At 40.8% G+C, this 20,756-nt stretch overlaps 1 protein-coding gene across 1 annotated transcript in view; it reads right to left on the bottom strand.

Annotated features, from left to right (window-relative positions):
- The window catches only part of dock1 (dedicator of cytokinesis 1), a 458,484-nt gene that overhangs the window by 283,815 nt on the left and 153,913 nt on the right, over nucleotides 1-20,756 (bottom strand). The window contains 1 exon segment of the mRNA XM_080789704.1: nucleotides 5,257-5,327. Coding sequence (XP_080645830.1) covers nucleotides 5,257-5,327 — 71 coding nt within the window.

The following is a 20,756-nucleotide window of genomic DNA, read 5'->3' on the forward strand; positions in this document are numbered from 1 at the left end:
TTGACAAAAAAAAGTTAAATAAAAAAAACATCCAAAGAAGCAAAGCACTAAGGAAGGAACTGTATGAGAGGAAAACTTTAGGGTCCGGTGGGGGATATTTCTCTGTCTGAATAGTGATGCTGTTTGGGGAAATATGACTCAGACTTTGTTCCATGAAGAGCCGTTTTCCCACGGTGCCAGCCAACCAGCCAGGCTGTGGACATACAATGCAATGCCATATTCAGGACACTTTGTCCCACGCACGCACCAAGTTCATGGATGAACAGCGCATGCGTGGAACAAACTCTCCAACAGGTATACGGCTCAGAGCTGGCAGAAGGCGGAATTCCCCTTTAGGCTAGTGGATAAGATATGATGTTTAGCTTCAATGTACCTATAGTCACGTGAGAGACCCGGGGTTCGAAACCAGGGCATTACACATGGACAAACTACAAACATTCATGGATGAACGGTGCATGCACGGGTATAGAACTATCCATAGGCAATCTACAAATGTCCATGGACAAACTACAACTGTCCATGGACAAACTACACATGTCCATGGACAAACTACACATGTCCATGGACAAACTACACATGTCCATGTGCAATCTACAAAATGTCCATGGACAAACTACACATGTCCATGTGCAATCTACAAAATGTCCATGGACAAACTACACATGTCCATGGACAAATTACACATGTCCATGTGCAATCTACAAAATGTCCATGGACAAAATACACATATCCATGGACAAACTACACATGTCCATGTGCAATCTACAAAATGTCCATGGACAAACTACACATGTCCATGGACAAACTACACATGTCCATGTGCAATCTACAAAATGTCCATGGACAAACTACACATGTCCATGTGCAATCTACAAAATGTCCATGGACAATTGGTGCATGTGTGAGATGAACACACATAACACAATTATAACATGAAACTGAAATTAGCTACCTTACCAATGTCATTGAACCAAAGCCTATTGTTAGCGCTGGAACCTGTCAGGGCTGGAAATAAAGTTAAAACTGAAGTGCTTATTCAACTGATTTGGAAGAAGTGGAGCATTTCCTGCCCTTTGCTTCCCCCGCTCGATCTCAAAGTGGGTTTTGCGTGGGTGAATTGCAGGTGTTTACTAAACCAAAGCCTTGTTGAAGTAGCGTTTTTTGCACATGCATAATTAGTTTCTGTTTTTTCTGTAAGTTTGTACCGCCCTGGCTTTTCCAACATAAATACATATATATATATATTGCATGTTACTGCTTTTAGGACTTGCTATGACTTGGATATTGTATAGAAATTAGTATTGTGCACAATCGGCACACATTGTACATCTGCACCTGCCTGAGAGATGGCAGTTAAGGCAAAGCATTGCATTATCAGTGCCATAACACTGCATGGCCACACGTATGTGTCATGGGATTCATAACACTGCATGGTCACACTTATGTGTCATGGGATTCAATGTATTCATGCTTCATTTGTAAAGAATTGGCCTACGGTTAATTTCCATATTCAATAGTTAATTTCGAGTTCAATTAATTATTTCACAGTGTGCTTGCTGATATGATTTGTCATTGTTCTGGGGATAAAAGTATGCGGATGGGACTTAAAGGTTTTTTATCGTTTTGCCCTATGCCATAGATTCTGTATGCACTATTTATTTGAATACTTAAGTTCACAATTGACTAATTAATGAGTTCATTAAGTCGCTAACTTTGTCAAAATTCTAATTGTAAAAGCTGAAATGTCTTCAAAGGATCCTTCAACACATTATGTTCTCCAACTGGGGTCTGTGGTACAGTACCAGGGTGGTACCAGAGGGTCCCCAACAAAATGTGTTAATATTGCGTCACAATCATTTTAACCACTTTTAACGATATTTTTTTTGCTTCATGGGGTCCCACCATGGCACACAATATTTTTGAGATTGGGGTCCACGGCCAAATACATTCAATCATTTTGAGGGTCCTTGACATGAAAAAAGTTTGAGAAGTGCTGCTTTAACCCATTCTGACCTGAGATCAGATTCATACGAGGTTTCCACTGGACACACACTGGTCTGATGAACCCATTCTGACCTGAGATCAGATTCTAAAAATGTCAGTCGTTCTTCGAATTTTTCAAAAATAGCAGACCTACAAGCTCGTATCGCGCCACTCGGTGGCGCGATACGAGCTTGTAGATCTGCTATTTTTCAATAGCTAAAGCATAACATGATGCTAACACCAAAATGGGTGCCCGGTCAGAATGGGTTAAAACCTCAAACTAAAACGAACGTGACTGTTGTTCATTTTGGACCGAACATGTCTCTGCCTGAGAGAAGCACTAGAATATATCTGCACTGCCATCGAGAGGGTGCACCTATCTTTTCCCCTCGCCTCCCCTCTCATGTCCATCCTCCCCTCTCCATTCCATATTTTCCCCTCCTCTCCTCCCCTCTCCATTCTGCACGCCTGCCTTTGGGAAGAATAACTATAGCATCATTAGGACATGAGTGGTTTCCTCTTCATACACACCAATTAGACTCTGGTGCGTGCGTGTGTGTGTGCGTGCATGCGAGGAGGGAGCAACCTGTACCATTTGATCTCTGTACTGACATCAAGGCCTGTGTGTGTGTGTGTGTGTGTGTGTGTGTGTGTGTGTGTGTGTGTGTGTGTGTGTGTGTGCATATATCAGTAATCGGGGATGAGAAACCAGTGGTTGACTCAAGTACACTGTAAAGTAAGTAAGCGTGGCTGAGCCATGTGGCTCATACAGGAGGACCCACCTCCTGTTTCTACAGTATGAGGCTGCTTGGTGCACAAGCACATTCTCTTTGAATAGCCAACCAATGTGCTATATTATAAATACAATTTAGCTAGTCTAAAATGACAGATGCTTTCCCGGTTTTAACGGTTTAAATAAAGAATGAAATGCTTGACCAAGAAATGCACCAAATAAATGAATGATGAGTGCCAATAAGACTAATTTGCTGCTGAAATGCTTCTAGCACAGTGCATACATGAGAAGGGATTCCCAGTGCACATTTGTAAGTATAATGCACTGTAAATGAGGCCAAGTTAACGGGTTAGGGTTGTTGTTTTTCTGTGCTGTGTCCCTTCAGTGACAGACTGAAGGGGATTGAAGTGGGACAGGGCAGCGATACCAAGGGCCATGTTGTTATAGCACTGGTTTCTCAAATAATGTCCTCAAGACCAGTAGTTCTCAAATATGTTGGCGTCGATGAGCCCCAAATTGATACATATACGTACTAGAACGGTGCCTGTTGGGCACTGGCCTACTCGGAATAGTGTTGTAGTCGAGACCACCTAAAGCGAGACCAAGACAAGACCAAGACCTAGGGGGGTCGAGACCGAGACAAGACCGAGACCTAGGAGGGTCGAGACCAAGACAAGACCAAGACCTAGGAGGGTCGAGACCAAGACAAGACCAAGACCTAGGGGGGCCGAAACCAAGACGAGACCGAGAGCGCAGCGAGCCTAGAGGGGCCGAGACCAAGAGAGGGAGAGAGAGAGAGAGAGAGAGAGAGAGACAGAGAGAGAGAGAGAGAGAGAGAGAGAGAGAGAGAGAGAGAGAGAGAGAGAGAGAGAGAGAAAGAGAAAGAGAGGGAGAATAATAGAACGTCTCGTTTCTGGTCAAACAGAGTCAGGGGGCTGCCATTGTGCATGTTGGCTCACTGGAAAAACGACATAAGTGGGTCATTGAGTGGGTTCCAAATGGCCCTGTACGGGTGTATATAACTCTGAGAGGATACAAATGGAACCAAATGAACCATTATGGGTCCCATCCGGTTCCATTTGTAAACTCTCAGAGTTATGGGGGCGCTTTAAAAAATAAAACGTTTGAGAACCACTGCGCACAAAATGGAACAGAGCCTGAATCTGCAGTATCATTTGTATAGGGAAGTATAGGGAAGCGGGCCGTAAGTTATGCTGTGTGCATAACTGCATACAATCCACTGTGTTCCAGTATGTAGACGCCTGGACAAAGCCAGATGCACCACACTGTGGACTCAAAGCCCACGACCTCCGCGGCATGCGGCGGGCAGGCACTTTGCAACCATGGCGTCACGCGAGCGGCTCAGTGGTTTGTCCTCAAGGAGGTGAGGGTAATGGCAGTCACGGCACGCCAGAGTTTAAAAACCGCAAAGGAACACTCTAGTGGAAAAACAGCAAGGTTTCCACGGCAACCTGGGTATGTTTAACCAATTCCCATCCCTGCACATGTGGTGAATGTTAAGTGCTTCAAAGAGAAAACAGCCCACGGTAAAAAAGAAAGGAGAGAGAGAGAGAGAGAGAGAGAGAGAGAGAGAGAGAGAGAGAGAGAGAGAGAGAGAAATATCCCTCTGGCTGGTTAGGCATACATCTTAAAACATGACATTTTAATTCAAAGAGGCGCTCACCAAAGCAAAAGCAAATATGATTGTATCCTTCGCGCGAGGGTATTACATTCAATGCGACCGATTCTGTGTACAGTAAATTGGCTTTAATGAGCCACGTACGGCTCCCGTTCTTCAGATGCAGTGTCAGGTGAAAGAGAGAACATTAATGAGAGGAAGGACGTCGCAGGGTTTGAAGAGAGGAGCAGAGAGGCCGTTCAGTGGGAAGATTATTTTACTGTACCGCGTCCTAACACGACCTAGCTCTGCATTCATCATGTTACGTTACAGTAGACAATGTACAGTAGCAACATCAACACAGCAGAAGGCCGTCGCTGTCGAGCACAAAAGCTGTATGATGTTTTATTTTTGTTTTTGTTAATGACCCTACTTTGTCAAGCAAAAAGGAAAGAAGCAGAAGAGGTTACAGCGTTGCGAGGTTGTAGATGCAATCGTTTAAACATTTTGAAAGTGAAAGTGTGTTGGTAGGTTCTAAGAATATTGAACCAATGAAAAGTACAGTTTCCGTGCGATGACGTCGACCCGTATTCTGTATCAACACCAGAACGGCAGAATGACGTCATCAGGAGTAAGTCAGTAAGTCAATTGGCCCAAGTATAATCCTATAAAATTCAATTTAATCATATTATGTTACATAACTGACAGAAAGTGTAATTTATATATTAATAGACATAAATTGTTATAGACGTTTTTTGGTAAAATGATGAAGAAATATAATATAGTTTTGTTTTGGATCAGTTCCTGAAAACCTTGAGAAAAAAAACGACATAGGCCATTATTTCGACAAGGCTTAACGATATAATGGAGATTGGGGGTTTCTGCCCGCCAGCGAGACGCTATGCGACTCGTTACATCTTACCTGAGTTCCTTGGGATCAAACACCAGCTTGACGTCATTGACGATGGTGGGAACGTACTTCAGCGCTGCACCCTGGAGAACCAGAGACAAGAAAGGCATGTTCAGTTGGAGCCAATTAGCACAGTCATTAACCCATTTAGGCCTGACGTCGGAATTAAAAAATAATGTCTTTTTTTTCTGAAAAACCTCATGTTTCTATATCAGTGGTTCACTAATATTTCATGTCAAGGACCCGAAAAATTATTATGTAATATGCCGCCGACCCCCCATCTGAAAATATGTTGTTCCAGGGGACCTCTCCAGAAGCAAAGATTTGAGTTTAAAAACTGAAATTCTGAAAGAATATAAATATATTCAAAGATTTGAGGCACATTTTCACGATATTTCAAAAATAGCAGACCTACAAGTTCATAGCGCGGCACTCGGTGCCGCGCTATGAGCTTGTAGATCTGATATTTTTCAATAGCTAATTTACAACATTAGGCTTATAACACCAAAAGGGGTTCCCGCCCAAAATGGGTTAATTTAGTACCCACAGTAAGCTGTTCCGGAACACTTTGGTCTGCGTCCTCAAAACAATTTAATAATGGCGTCTCGTAACGAACGGGCAACACAATTAACCGTGTGCCCTATGGCTGACGTCTGGCCTTCCCTTGGCCAATCAGGATAATGAAAACGCTGTGGCTCTCAGCGACATGCGTTACAGCCTTAGAAAGCAGGCCACTTAACCCATTCTGACCTGAGATCAGATTCATACGAGGTTTCCACTGGACACACACTGGTCTGATTAACCCATTCTGACCTGAGATCAGATTCTAAAAATGTCAGTCGTTCTTCGATTTTTCACAAAAATAGCTAAAGCATAACATGATGCTAACACCAAAATGGGTTCCCGTTCAGAATGGGTTAAAAGGAGTAGCTCACCCAAAAATGTACTTATTTCTATCAATCAACACACACGCCCCATGAAGCTTTGACTACATGGAGATTGAGATTTATTTATTTAGTTTCCTGGGTTAGGTTGATGACCAACTGAGTCCTACAGAGTCTCCTACTGACCACTGACCCAGACATTGAATTATAGGCTCATGAATGGGACAAAAAACTGAAGAAAGTCTCGATCAATTCAAGGCTTTATGGGGTGTGCATTTGTGCAATTGTTTCGTTTATTTGGGGGTCCTTGAAATGAAAACAGTTGAAAGTGACTGCTAGAGAAACGTACAGAACCGGGGGGTCCGCATGGCAATAAAAGGTCAATTTGGGGGTCCTTGACATGGAAAGGTTTGAGAACCACTGACTGGATTAGAGGGTAAGGGGTTGTTAAGGAAGGAAGGTTAATGAACGGTAGAAAACAGACTACTATCGGCATTATCCCATCTCGTCCTTTAGCCTGCCTAGAACTACAGGAAGTGAACCAACAGTGGACAAACACAGAGGAACTACATTATCCCATCTCGTCCTTTAGCCTGCCTAGAACTACAGGAAGTGAACCAACAGTGGACAAACACAGAGGAACTACATTATCCCATCTCGTCCTTTAGCCTGCCTAGAACTACAGGAAGTGAACCAACAGTGGACAAACACAGAGGAACTACATTATCCCATCTCGTCCTTTAGCCTGCCTAGAACTACAGGAAGTGAACCAACAGTGGACAAACACAGAGGAACTACATTATCCCATCTCGTCCTTTAGCCTGCCTAGAACTACAGGAAGTGAACCAACAGTGGACAAACACAGAGGAACTACATTATCCCATCTCGTCCTTTAGCCTGCCTAGAACTACAGGAAGTGAACCAACAGCGGACAAACACAGAGGAACAGAAGAAATACAGCATCAGCGGAAAATGGAAATATAAGAACATTCAGAGAAAATACCACGTCTGCCAACTCAACTCAACACCTCTCGTATTAGACATGAAGTTGTATAGCATTTAAGTATTTTTATTTATTTTTTACCTCGGAATGAATTACAAATAAATAATCCGACTGCCAATTACAGGTCGTTTTGAGGAAGCAATCTGATTGGTTGAAATAGCTTTCTAGCCGTGCTTCAAACCACATTATTTCAACGCCTAATCAAAGCAAACAATTCAGACGTGCTTTCCTCTCAGAGCGCAGCAGACACGGTTGGCTAGGCTGGCTAGTTTCTTGGGACATTTGTGGTCGTAGTGACTGCATCTGTCATTGAAAATATATCATTATTCAGTGATTCTGTTAGTTTTAAGGGCAACTGTTGTATAACTTACTTCTGCGTTGCTTTGCTGGAGCATCGCAGGCGTGCATTAATGACGTTAATCTCTATTAATAAGCCTGTTGTTCTCAATGTGGGGTGTAGGGACCAAATGGACCCTTACAGGTCTGTTATTCAGTGTACAAATGGAATCAAAATGAGACTCGTATGGGTTAATTTGGTTATTAATTGTACAGTTAAATAAATGAACATGTTACGAGTGTAGATTATGGTCCCGGAGATATAGGGACATGGCATTGAATCCCCATTCGATCATCAATCGCACATCAAACTGGGGATCGTTGAAATGAAACAAAAAAGGGTTGAGATCCACTAGATCCAAGTAGCTGGCCTCACATGAAGGACCAATCGATACGCGGCGGAGGTCTCAGCGAAAGCCTGTCGGAGCAGTCAGCCTAGTGAGGCTACTGTGGATCAATATTCAGTAATGGCTGGGGAGAGCGTGTGTGCTTTATTGAACCCAGGTAGTGATTCCACACTCACTGTGTGTGTCTCCCAGTCTGTCCTGAGACCCATACAGTATCTCCATTAAAAGGGGGTGCAGTTAATCCAACCGATCGATGTAATTAAAAAAAGAAAAGTGATAATCGATCGTTTAATAAAGCATGATTGATGCCCATTATGTCATTATAGGCAAAAATGTCAAATAATTTAACACATTTCAATTATTTCAACAATTCGTAATAGTGATAAGTGCATGTACGACCGTACATGGTTGGGGACCGTGAGAGAGTCCATCTCTCACACGGTCGTCGCCATGTTTGAATGCCCCATCTTTGAATGTTGATCGGTCGGAACACTTCTCGAGATACAGTACATGTGACCTACAGGAACACTCACATTTTCAGTGAAAGCCTTCCTCGCATCAACGTGAAACAGAACATGCACTAGTGTAGAGCCCTGTGGGACTCCATATGGGGTTTTAAGTGGTTAACCCATTCTGAACGGGAACCCATTTTTGGTGTTAGCATCATGTTATGCTTTAGCTATTGAAAAATAGCAGATCTACAAGCTCGTAGCGCGCCACCGAGTGGCGCGCTACGAGCTTGTAGGTCTGCTATTTTTTGAAAAATCGAAGAACGACTGACGTTTTTAGAATCTGATCTCGGGTCAGAATGTGTTCATCAGACCAGTGTGTGTCCCATAGAGTATTAAAAGGATAGAGACTAAACTAACGCGAAGCTCCGCCCCCTCTGCTATTCATGTCAGTGGAAGTTGCTCAGTGGCGTTTTGAAGCACCCGGAAGGCTGCCGGAAGTACCGTCTTTTCGCTGATTCAGCATTTCACCGAGGTGCACTCTGGGTGCACTTCCGCATTTGGACACCAAAATTTGGTGTCCAAATGCGGAAGTGCACCCAGAGTGCACCTCGGCCGTGAACGCCATGTGAACGCGCCTGAAGCCTGAATCCATTCATGAACGCGCTCCGTGTCGAGTACGAGCAAAGACAAAAAAGAAAAAACAATACATAGATTTTCGTCTGTTTACATAGCGCACAGGCGCTGAACCAGAAACTTGAGAATTCTGACATTATCTAGGGATTTATATCGAAATGTTAGTAAAGACTTAGCAACTAGGTGGTCTATTTTACCCCTAAAATGTATCAATATAATAAAAACAGTTCCATCTGGGCAATGTTTAATGTTACAGCTAGTGTACTGTACACATGACATGATGGGTGCATTTGGTTCCATTGTACACTGACTTGAATTAGATTAACACTATAAGACATTTACTGTGTATGAATTCATAAATTACAGACTAAATTAAAACCACAATCTTTGAACATCTTCTGTTTTTTAAACTCAGTACCGCAGTTGTGTAAAGATGCAACACAATCAACAAACTCAATGTGGGAAAATTATAAAATTACGGTAGTTTAAAAAAAACACCATGTAGTGATCCCAGGAAAATATCGTTCCCATCAGAAAATAGGCTATACATTACTTTTCTTTAATTACCTACCCTACAGGAGTGGTTCTCAAACTTTTCAGCCCACCCACCACCAAACAGGGTAGTTTATTTAGCCTAACCCCTTCTATAGTGACAACATAAATGGATCTGTAAGAATTCTTAAGAAATAAGCATTTATTTTCAAATACCTAAAGTTACAGTACTGCACACTAGGGCATTCACTTCTAGTGATTTTTACTAGTTGACTAGTTGTTTAACTACCTATTATGTAAAAGAAAAAGAAAAAAAGGTATTGTGCATTTAAAAACGGTGTACATTGGTGACTATAATGTAGCATTCTAGCTGATCTTGAGGCCTACAAAAACGGGGGAAAATAAGCTCAGAAGATCAGAATTTGTGTCCTCATTACAGTATAAATGTATGGAAGTAGGTATGTCACACAATTCAATTCAATTAAAAGGGCTTTATTGGCATGAGAAAACAACATTGCCAAAGCAGAAAGGACACTACAACAATACAGCAATATAATCAAAAGGTACTTTGAAGGTCAGAATCTTCAATAGATCAACTTCTATGTACCAATTCACTCGATGCAGGAATATACACGAGAAACACGAAAAACACGAGCTCCCACAACACAGCAACGTGTCAGTTACTCAGTTTTAGTACTATTAGCTGGTAAACCAAACCAAACTCCGGTTTACGGTGGGCTTCTTATCTGTAATATAATAAATGAGTTATTTTTTGAGATGTGGTACATGATGCGAGCACTCGAGTCGTGGTTAACAAAAAGGCTGCTTTATCCTCCAGAAAACAGAATGTAAACACAAACTGCCCTGTGCGCGTCCACGAAGCAAACCAGCGGCGCGCTTTCTTGTGCTCGTGCATGAATTTCATCCGCCTGCAGTCCCAAACTTGGCCACTAGGGACCAGCGCTTCAACATTGGAGTGCATAGCTGGCCCCTTGGTGTGTCCAGTGGAAACCTCGTATGAATCTGATCTCAGGTCAGCATGGGTTAAGCGAGCGGACCTGCAGGCCCTGGACGAGCAAACAAAACATCCTGGAGCCTTGGATCGTCTCCCTATCTCTCTCTCTCTCTCTTCCTATCTCTCTCTCTCCCCATCTCTCTCTCTCTAATGAAGTCATCAACAGTGCAGCTCTGACTGGCTGATTACGGAGCCATCCGTTAATAATGGCGAGCGATTATCCGAGCCGACGCCTCCCCCTCTCTCTGAGTGACTGATGGAAAATGCCAGCCAAGGTGGGTCGGGGGGTGTTTATGCAGCATCTGTGCATATTAGCGGAGGTGCCAGTCTCTCTCTCTCTCTCTCTCTCTCTCTCTCTCCATCCATATACAGACCGAGTACAGCACACAGACGTGTGCCACGCAGGGATGTCTGTCGCAATGCCGGTCGCCATTGTTTCTGCTAAAGTTGTTTTTTTGGGGGAGGGAGGGCTTGTTGTGGCAGCTGTGGTTAAAGCAGCACTAGTAACTTTTTTTTTAAATTATTACATTTTAAATGTATCAAAATCTGTATGTTAATTATTTCTCTGTGAGGTACTGTACAAATATATCCGTACCCCCCAGCTATGGGGTTTTATGTGTACTCCGTGTATATAGTGGTCCTGAGCTATAGCAGGCAGGCTCCATTAGCTCAATAGTAAACATCTCAGCCGTTGCGCCGAAAACGGGTTCAAAACCGAGGTAGAAGAGGCAAGTTACAGAGCAGCTTTAAGTATTAAACAAATATTATGTTCGAGTATGTCCATTTTCCAAACATTTATTTGAAAACTTACTTTGCTGATTTACAGTAGATTATTAATATAAATTACAAACATAATTAACAAATTAAGCCCATCGTGTATATATACGTTGTCGATTTGAAGATAGCCGATCTAAAACAGTTGCAGTGGGGGCGGAAGATTTTGACTAATTTTGAGGACTTTCGGGGGTTAAAAGTGTTACATTCTGCATCGCAAGTACTGTTACAACCTTAACCCATTCTGAACGGGAACCCGTTTTGGTGTTAGCATCATGTTATGCCTTAGCTATTGAAAAATAGCAGATCTACAAGCTCATAGCGCGCCACCGAGTGGCGCGCTACGAGCTTGTAGGTCTGCTATTTTTGAAAAATCAAAGAACGACTGACCCTTTTAGAATCTGATCTCAGGTCAGAATGGGTTAATCAGACCAGTGTGTGTCCAGTGGAAACCTCGTATGAATCTGATCTCAGGTCAGAATGGGTTAAGTACATTTTGATGCCAAAGCTTTTGCGCTTTAAATACTTGTGGAGCTTTTGTGTGACGCCGGCTGTAGTGATGATCAAACATGAAAAACAGAAAAAGGTTAGAATACGGAGCCACAAGGTTTCCGTTGGACAGAGTGTGTTTTGCATCACTGGTTGTTGGAAACGTGGACCTGCTTAACTGCCAGCGTGTGAGTGAAGGCTGTGTTAGCAGCACACGGGGAAACATGCCAGCAGCTTTTGTTACGGACTTGGCGATCAACGAAATGAAACATCACAATGAATCCTGTCAGAGCTCGGGGGCCCCCCCGACATATTTTAATGCATGTTGTAGCGCCAACGCAATTTCTGGACATCTTGCCACCTGCCTGGCAGCCATTTAAAAAAATGATAATCGGGAGCCACGCCACCTGTCTTCATTCCGCTATCTTCCGAGCGCGCCGACGATGCTAGGGGGCGAATGCCTAAACACGCACAGTCACAGTCTTGTTTCCTCAGAACTCGTCTCATTAGCAGGCCTGTCGTAATTATGACATAATGGCCTGATGAGGCGAGGTACTGGTAGCATTCTCCATCTGCCTGGAATGAGCTTCAGAAGTCCTTAAAAGTCTGTCTGTCTGGGTCTTCTCAGGACAATGATTTTGCAAACACTTGTGTTCAAAACTGTAGCCCATTCAGGACGGGAACCCCCTTTTGGTGTTTTAAGGATTATGTTAAGCTATTGGAAAACAGCAGATCTACAAGCTCATAGCCGCGCTATGAGCTTGTAGATCTGCTATTTTTTTTAAAACATGAAAATCTGGCGCAAATCTTTGAATATATATTCTTTCAGAGCAAACGTTTATAACTCAAATATTTGCGTCTCAGGGGGGCATTACATATGATTGTTGGGGTCCTTGACATGAAATATTGAGCACCACTGATTTTCGACGTCAGGCCTAAATGGGTTTGGTTTATTAACATGTTTGGTTAATCATTACATATTTTCTGTCTTCCTGATTCATGTGTTTTAATTATTGCTGTATTCTGTATGAGTCTGTCCATCTGTTGTTGAGTGAGTATTGTGTGCTGTGTTCCAGCTGTACATTGAAAACGAGGGCCTTCCCCTCAACTGCATTCAGAGTCTATAGTAGCAATTACTCGGCATAATTGTCAGAATCGTCAATCTGTTGAAAAACAGCAGAAATAGCCATGCTTGTAGATCGTTAAGCTATCGTCTTTGCCGTCTAAGCATACAATTACAAAATGCATGTCATTAGTACATTCATTACGTGGCATTAGTGAATAGTGACACTGGCATGAATTTGAATATTTAAGTGACCGTATTTGTCATATCTGACCTAAGCAATTTTTGTTTACAAAGCATAAACGCCAAACTGAAACTTATGCCAAAAACCATCGCAGATATTTGTAGGACCAAAACTAATATTTACTAATATAATTTAACTAATATTTCAGCGGCGTTCGCATTCATAACAGCACAAAATAGAAATCAGCAGTCCTAAATTATTTACACACACACACACACGCCTGCTGTACTAAACACCCACCCTCTGGTAAACAGCCGAGTGCATCTGTTGCACCTTAAAAAAGTATACCGGTAAATAAGTCAGAGACACACACACACACACACACACACACACACACACACACACAGCATTATGTTCTCTGCTTTCTAAAAGAATGCCACCTGTTACACTGTGCTGTGCTGTGTCAAGTCGAGCTACAGTACACAGCAGCTCTCAAAAGAGAGTGAGTGAGACAAAATCGCATTACATTGCCCCCCCCCCCCCTCCCGTAGATTATGTGCTATGAGGATTTTAAATAATCCCAACTGCACTTTCTGCACTTCGAACACCAGGTACATGAATTATTCCATATGGTTTGGGAGTGTCTGAGTGTTCTCACATTTTGGAATATGGTTGCTGCTAATCTTTCGATACTTTTTACACACATTACACCCTAAAAAAAACCGCCTTATTTTCTTATCAACTAGTACCAACAAGGTCAACTAATGGATTTACTAGTCAACTAGTTGAATAGTCGACTAGTTGCTTAAAGCCCTAGTGTATACACTATACACTACAGTACATGTATGTCTGTATGCTTGTGTATGTGTGCTTATGCACATGTATGTGTGCCTAAGTGTGTACGTACATATTCCCCTGTGTATTCTACCCACGTGTGCAATGCATGCGTATGTGCGTGCACCGTGCACGCTGTCCAGATGTTCAGTATATAATAGGATAAAGTCTTGAGGTGTGACAGAGTGTTTACCATTTGTGTGTTTGTGTTTATGCATTAATCCAATTGTGCACGTATCTGCGTGCGTGTTTATGTGTCCGTACGCATGTGTATGTGTCGGCATGCGTGTGCACGCACGTGTGTGTATGTATGTGTCATCATGTGTGTGTGAGAGTGTCCATTTGTGCATGTATGCGTGTGCACGCTGGCCAGATGTTCGGTAGGATAAGTCTGGAGGTGTGACAGAGAGCGCTTATTAACTTACAGCTGTCACACACGTGTGCACGCGCGCACACACACACGCGCACCCAAAAGCCTGTGCGTTCCTCAAGATCAATTTTTTATTTAGTGACAGTAAAGCTTAATATCTAACCCAATTACACAGCATCTGACTCCTAATTGACTTCAGGGCATCTCCTACGGCCGAGCGTGCAGAGAGAGAGAGTGTGTGTGTGTGTGATTAGGGCTGCAACTCACCAAATATAGATTGAATTGAATTAATCGAATAATCGAGAAGCACGTATTTATTTTATATTAAAGAAATGTATACATCTAATGTTCACACGGTGTGGCTTCTATAGAGGGAGAAAGACTTATTGTTCCACTATATCCCATGCTGTGTGGCCTTATACTGTATGTAACGCCAGCGTCACTGTAATCCAAACAGAGGAAAAGTGGAGATATTTGTTTGCATTTAATCTTAGACCTACTGTCTTCCCCAGATTTGTTGTAGTTTACATTTAGACGATTTTAGTTTTATGTCATTAAATGTTCAGATGAATTGAAAATGGAGGACCCTGATGTAAACATGTATTGTTTATTTTTCCTCGTATCAGGTTTTTAGTATTGACCTGTACGTTTGTTGAACTGTAACCATTCTACAAACTGAATAAAATGTTGAATCATTCGTTTGTTAATGCTTTATAAAAAATATAGAATACAATTAATGTTGTTACTCAACACTAAAACAAACTGTCTATATATTTAGTTATACGATGGGTATTCAAAATGCTATTACGAAAGGTTGTTTTTTCCTCCCGTTTTGTTTTTCTTAGTATATAATTAAAATGTACAAGCTTTATCTATAGTCTATACTATAGTGACACATTAAACACATCAACTTAAAAAATGGGGTCCTCACAAAAGTCTGAGTAGATGTTAAAATCCCCCAAACATGTTTGAAAGTGAAACATCCCTTTAAACATGCAAATTCTGTGTGATAAGACCTATTTCTGTAGTTCTGCTGAAACTCACCAGAGTCAAAGAGGTGTGAACTGGTCTCAGTTCATCCATAATGTGATCATTAGCAGTCCAATGCCAGACTACCAGTGACCATTAACACGTTTAATCTCTGCATTTGAATGCATTGTCTATAGTGACTGAAGCATCAGCCATCATCATTTAGCCTGTTTACATTTTAACATAAGGTAAGAATGTGGGTTTATTTAGCATTTGAAACAATTCCACACACCTGAGTGCTCCTCATTCCCTCAGAGCAACAAAACCTGAACAATGACTTAAATACTTAAAGTTGTCCAGGTTTCCCAGGTTTACACAAATACAGTTGTTGCTGTTATTGTGTCTCTGGTAGTAATAACAATGTAATGGTGAATAGAGGATATGATTATTATTATAAGGATAATATCCTGACTTATCCTGATCATTAATTAATAATAGCCTACTGTATGGACACATACATCTGCACACAGGCCTACACATTACACAATGGGCTATGAGACTAAGAGGATTTGACAGTATACGAATTTGTATTGAAACCAGACAATTGTCTTCTATACTAAAGTGGAAACAATTTGAACTTACATTGCACCCTAATAAAATAATAAAAGTACAGGGGATGTGGTAGTATACTGGTAAAAGACAAGATATGAAGTCTTGTGTATTATTTATGAAGACTGTCTGCAATCATTTTAGGGCTGAGTGGCAGTTTATGTTTTTGAAAACAAATAGGCCTAACTGTTTTTCTTTATAAGATGCTGGGATGTAAATCACAGTATGAGCAGTTGTTTCTTCACCAGAGCTGTTTCTACTTATTTCTGATGTGGAGCAATCCTCTTACTGGCTCTGCTGCATTAATTAATAATCCATTTATATTATTCAATGTGAATCCAGGAGGTATATGCTGATGAAATTATTACATCATTTATAACATTATAACCATTAGCCAGTATACTGAAACATTTACTAATTCACCAGGCAGCCAGTATTCTGATACATTTACTAATTCACCAGGCAGCCAGTATGCTGAAACATTTACTAATTCACCAGGCAGCCAGTATGCTGATACATTTAGGAAAGCCATGCCTTCAAACCAGTGTCCTCTTCAGATACGACAACCTTACAGCAAGCTAGGGGATCCCCTGAAGCCCAGCCCTTTTAAACCCTGTCTGCAAATATACCCCACCCTTAATTTGAGGAGCACCTGGCTGATGCTGCCATAGTAACAAGTCTACCTGGTTACACATGTATTATATATTGGATATAGTTTAGATTAATTAAATATGAAGTTTACAAAGTAATATCACAGTAATGCCAGTTTGTTTCTAGAATGATGCATTGAGCATGACCTGGGGGAGGAGTCAGAGAGGGCACATGCAGCAGTTTGTTAGGTTGTGATTGGTGGCTGATTATTCTATTGTTCTTTGGCCAATCAGTTAGTGGTTCCACCCCAGACTCTCTAGTATAAGAAGAGTGTGTAGTTGTCAGTTCTCCACAACTGCTCCAGGATAACAATCCTTTCTGATCACATCTGACTGTGGACTCCAGACTTCAGCTGAAGATGAACTCTCTTGACCACAGCACAAACAATTCTGCTCAACAGGGAGGACCCAATGATCACCTCTGTAAGTTACTTACTGTGTTTATATGGAATATCGTTTTTCACTATATTCATTCCAGTAATAGTGTCCTCTAGTCTAAAACACATTTCCTTTGTCTTTGTTTCAAATGCAGTGTTGCATCATCAGTCTGGTTTTCCTGTTCTACCAGAGGTGAATGATCAAAGAAGCTTGGCTAAGCAAAAACACCACTGCTGTGATCAGTGTGTTAAACGCTTCCCTACAATGTCCAAACTTACCAGACACCAGAGAATTCATACTGGGGAGAAACCATATGGATGTGATCAATGTGGACAACACTTCTCTCAAATATCCAGTCTTAAAACACACCAGATAATTCATACTGGAGAGAAACCCTATGGATGTGATCAGTGTGGACAACACTTCTCTGACAAGGCTAGCTTTAAAAAACACCAGAGAATTCATACTGGAGAGAAACCCTATGGATGTGATCATTGTGGACAACACTTATCTGACAATGCTAGCTTTAAAAAACACCAGAGAATTCATACTGGAGAGAAACCCTATGGATGTGATCATTGTGGGCAACACTTCTCTCAAATATCCAGCCTTAAAAGCCACCATAGAATTCACACTGGAGAGAAACCATATGGATGTGATCAGTGTGGAAAACACTTCTCTCATATGTCCAGTTTTAAAATCCACCGGAGAATTCACACTGGAGAGAAACCCTATGGATGTGATCAGTGTGGACAACACTTCTCTACAATGCCCAACCTTAAAAGCCACCAGAGAGTTCACACTGGAGAGAAACCATATGGATGTGATCAGTGTGGGAAACACTTCTCTACAATGGGCAACCTTAAAACCCACCAGAGAGTTCACACTGGAGAGAAAGCCAAATAATTGTGATGTTATTGGAAAATCCTTTTAGTAATTAAAATAATTTAGATTTTCACACGGTTGTACACACTGGATTTAAACTGTTGACTCTTGTGTTTGAATTTTGCTAATTTGAGCCACTGAAAATGTCCTGACCGCACACATATGAATCCACATTACAGTGTAACATAACATGTTGATCCAAATGGTATTTTTTAACAATTGTTTAAGGTTAAACTGTTTAAACACATTACATATATATACGCATGCTGATACTAAATTAATTGGATGGCGATTAAACAAATGTTTCCATGTATAGATGAATTGCAAGTAAACTTGACATACTATTTGAAAGGACTGTTATTTTTAGTACTACTACTCATTCACTGAGTCAATAGTTTCCAGATAAATTAATAGAAAAGAACAGTAAAGGTGTAGCCAGTTGTAGGCTACTGTCTTCTGCCATGTTACAGATTCCCCAGATTAGCTGTAGTTTACATTTAGACGATTTTAGTTGCATGTCTTTAAATGTTCGGATGAATTGAAAAATGGAGGAACCTGGTGTAAACACATTCGTTGTTTATTTGTCCTCGTATCAGGTGTTTTGTATTGACATGTACATGACATGTGTTGTTGAACTGTAACCATTCTACAAACCGAATAAAATGTTGAATCAATCGTTTGTCCTTGCTTTACAAAAATATAGAATATCATTAATTGTAAAGGTCGAAAAAAACAATTGAAGTCCATGCAAGCTTCCACATCAGTGGCGAATGTGCGAACCGTTTTCGCTCTTTATTTGTTCGCTCTGGTGTCGTATTTTGCAGAGATTCGCAGGCGAACTGCAACATGCAATATTTCGCATTTTCAGATCGCTTATTCGCATTGCTAATTCGCCAGTGTTGACCTTTACTCAACAAACAAACTGCCTATGTATTTAGTTACAATGGATATTCAAAATGCTATTATGAAAGGTTGTTTTTCCTTCCCGTTTTGTTCTTCTTAGTATATAATTAAAATGTACAAGCTTGATCTATATGCTATAGTGACAAATTATGTTAAACAAATCAACTTGGGGTCCTCACAAAAGTCTGAGTAGATGTTAAAATCCCCCAAACATGTTTGAAAGTGAAACATCCCTTTAAACATGCAGACTTTGTTCAATACCAGGAGTCTGCCCATCGCACAATCTCTTTGGTAAACATAAATAAATGTACATGTGGGTTACAAATCCCATCCTAAAAGGAGAGAAAACCCTGCAAAGATGTACCAGCTTGTGTTTTAGTTCAATGTCTTCCAGTTTCCCTTACAGTCTCACTTATATTCTGTATGTATCCTATGTGAGTTATATGACTGGATGTGGAGACATGGGAAGACTTCTGTTACTGAACAAACAATAATTATATCAATGATTACTAGAAAAAATTTAACTACACATATCCTTTACAACACCTTTAACATTTCACAAAGGGTAATGTTAAGTTCTGTGTGATAGACCTATTTCTGTAGTTCTGCTGAAACTCCTCAGAGTCAAAGAGGTGTAAAATGGTCTCAGTTCATCCATAATGTGATCATTAGCAGTCCAATGCCAGACAATCAGTGACCATTAACACGTTTAATCTCTGCATTTGAATGCATTGTCTATAGTGACTGAAGCATCATCCATCATCATTTAGCCCGTTTACATTTTTAACATGGGGTAAGAATGTGGGTTTATTTAGCATTTGAAAAAAATCCACACACCTGAGTGCTCCTCATCCCCTCAGAGCAACACAACCTGAACAATGACTTAAATACTTAAAGTTGTCCAGGTTTACACAAATACAGTTGTTGCTGTTATTGTGTCTCTGTTGTTAATAACAATGTAATCGTGAATATAGGATATGATTATTATTATAAGGATAATTTATCCTGACTTATCCTGATCATTAATTAATAATAGCCTACTGTAAGGACACATGTTTCTGCACACAGAAGAAGAAGAAGAAATGCGTTCTGGTAAATCAAGTTTACCAAGGGTAACTGGACTAAGCATCAGATACTCGTTTACAGCCAGGCCCTGTACATGGAGAATTTCATGGTAGAGGTTCAATGCCTTGTCCAAGGGCACTTCAACGGTGGTAATTTTAACGTGTCGGACCGCTGATTCGAACTGGCGACCTTCCGGTATCTAGACCGCTCCGCAATCCACTCGGCCACCATGTGGCCTACACATTACACAATGGGCTATGAGACTAAGAGGATTTGACAGTATACTAATTTGTGTATACTCATTTGTGTGGAAACAATTTTAACTTACATTGCACCCTAATCAAATAATAAAAGTACAGGGGATGTGGTAGTATACTGGTAAAAGACAAGATATGAAGGCTTTTGTACTATTTATGAAGACTGTCTGCAATAATTTTAGGGCTGAGTGGCAGTTTGTGTTTTGGAAAACAAATAGGCCTAACTGTTTTTCTTTGAAAGATGCTGGGATGTAAATATTATACTGTATGTAATGCCAGTGTCACTGTACTCCAAACAGAGACATGTTTTATCTTAGACCTACTGTCTTCTTCCATGTTACAGATTCCCCAGATTTGTTGTAGTTTACATTTAGACTATTTTAGTTTTATGTCATTACATGTTCAGATTAATTGAAAATGGAGGACCCTGATGTTTATTTTTCCTCGTATCAGGTTTTTAGTATTGAACTGTACCCATTCTACAAACTGAATAAAATGTTCAATCATTCGTTTGGTCATGCTTTATAAAAATATAGAATACAATTAATGTTGTTACTAAAACAAACTGTCTATATATTTAGTTATACGATGGATAGTCAAAATGCTATTACGAAAGGTTGTTTTTTCCTCACGTTTTGTTTTTCTTAGTATATAATTAAAATGTACAAGCTTGATCTATAGTCTATAGTGACACATTATACACATCAACTTAAAAAATGGGGTCCTCAAAAAAGTCTGAGTAGATGTTAAAATCCCCCAAACATGTTTGAAAGTGAAACATCCCTTTAAACATGCAGTCTTTGTTCAGTACCAGGAGTCTGCCCATCACACAGTCTCTTTGGTAAACATAAATAAATGTACATGCAGTTTACCAATTCCATCCTAAAGGAGAGAGAACCCTGCAAAGATTTATCAGCTTG

The sequence above is a fragment of the Protomyctophum bolini genome (assembly GCF_963924005.1).
Source record: "Protomyctophum bolini genome assembly, chromosome: 18".
In the NCBI taxonomy this organism is placed as follows: domain Eukaryota; kingdom Metazoa; phylum Chordata; class Actinopteri; order Myctophiformes; family Myctophidae; genus Protomyctophum; species Protomyctophum bolini.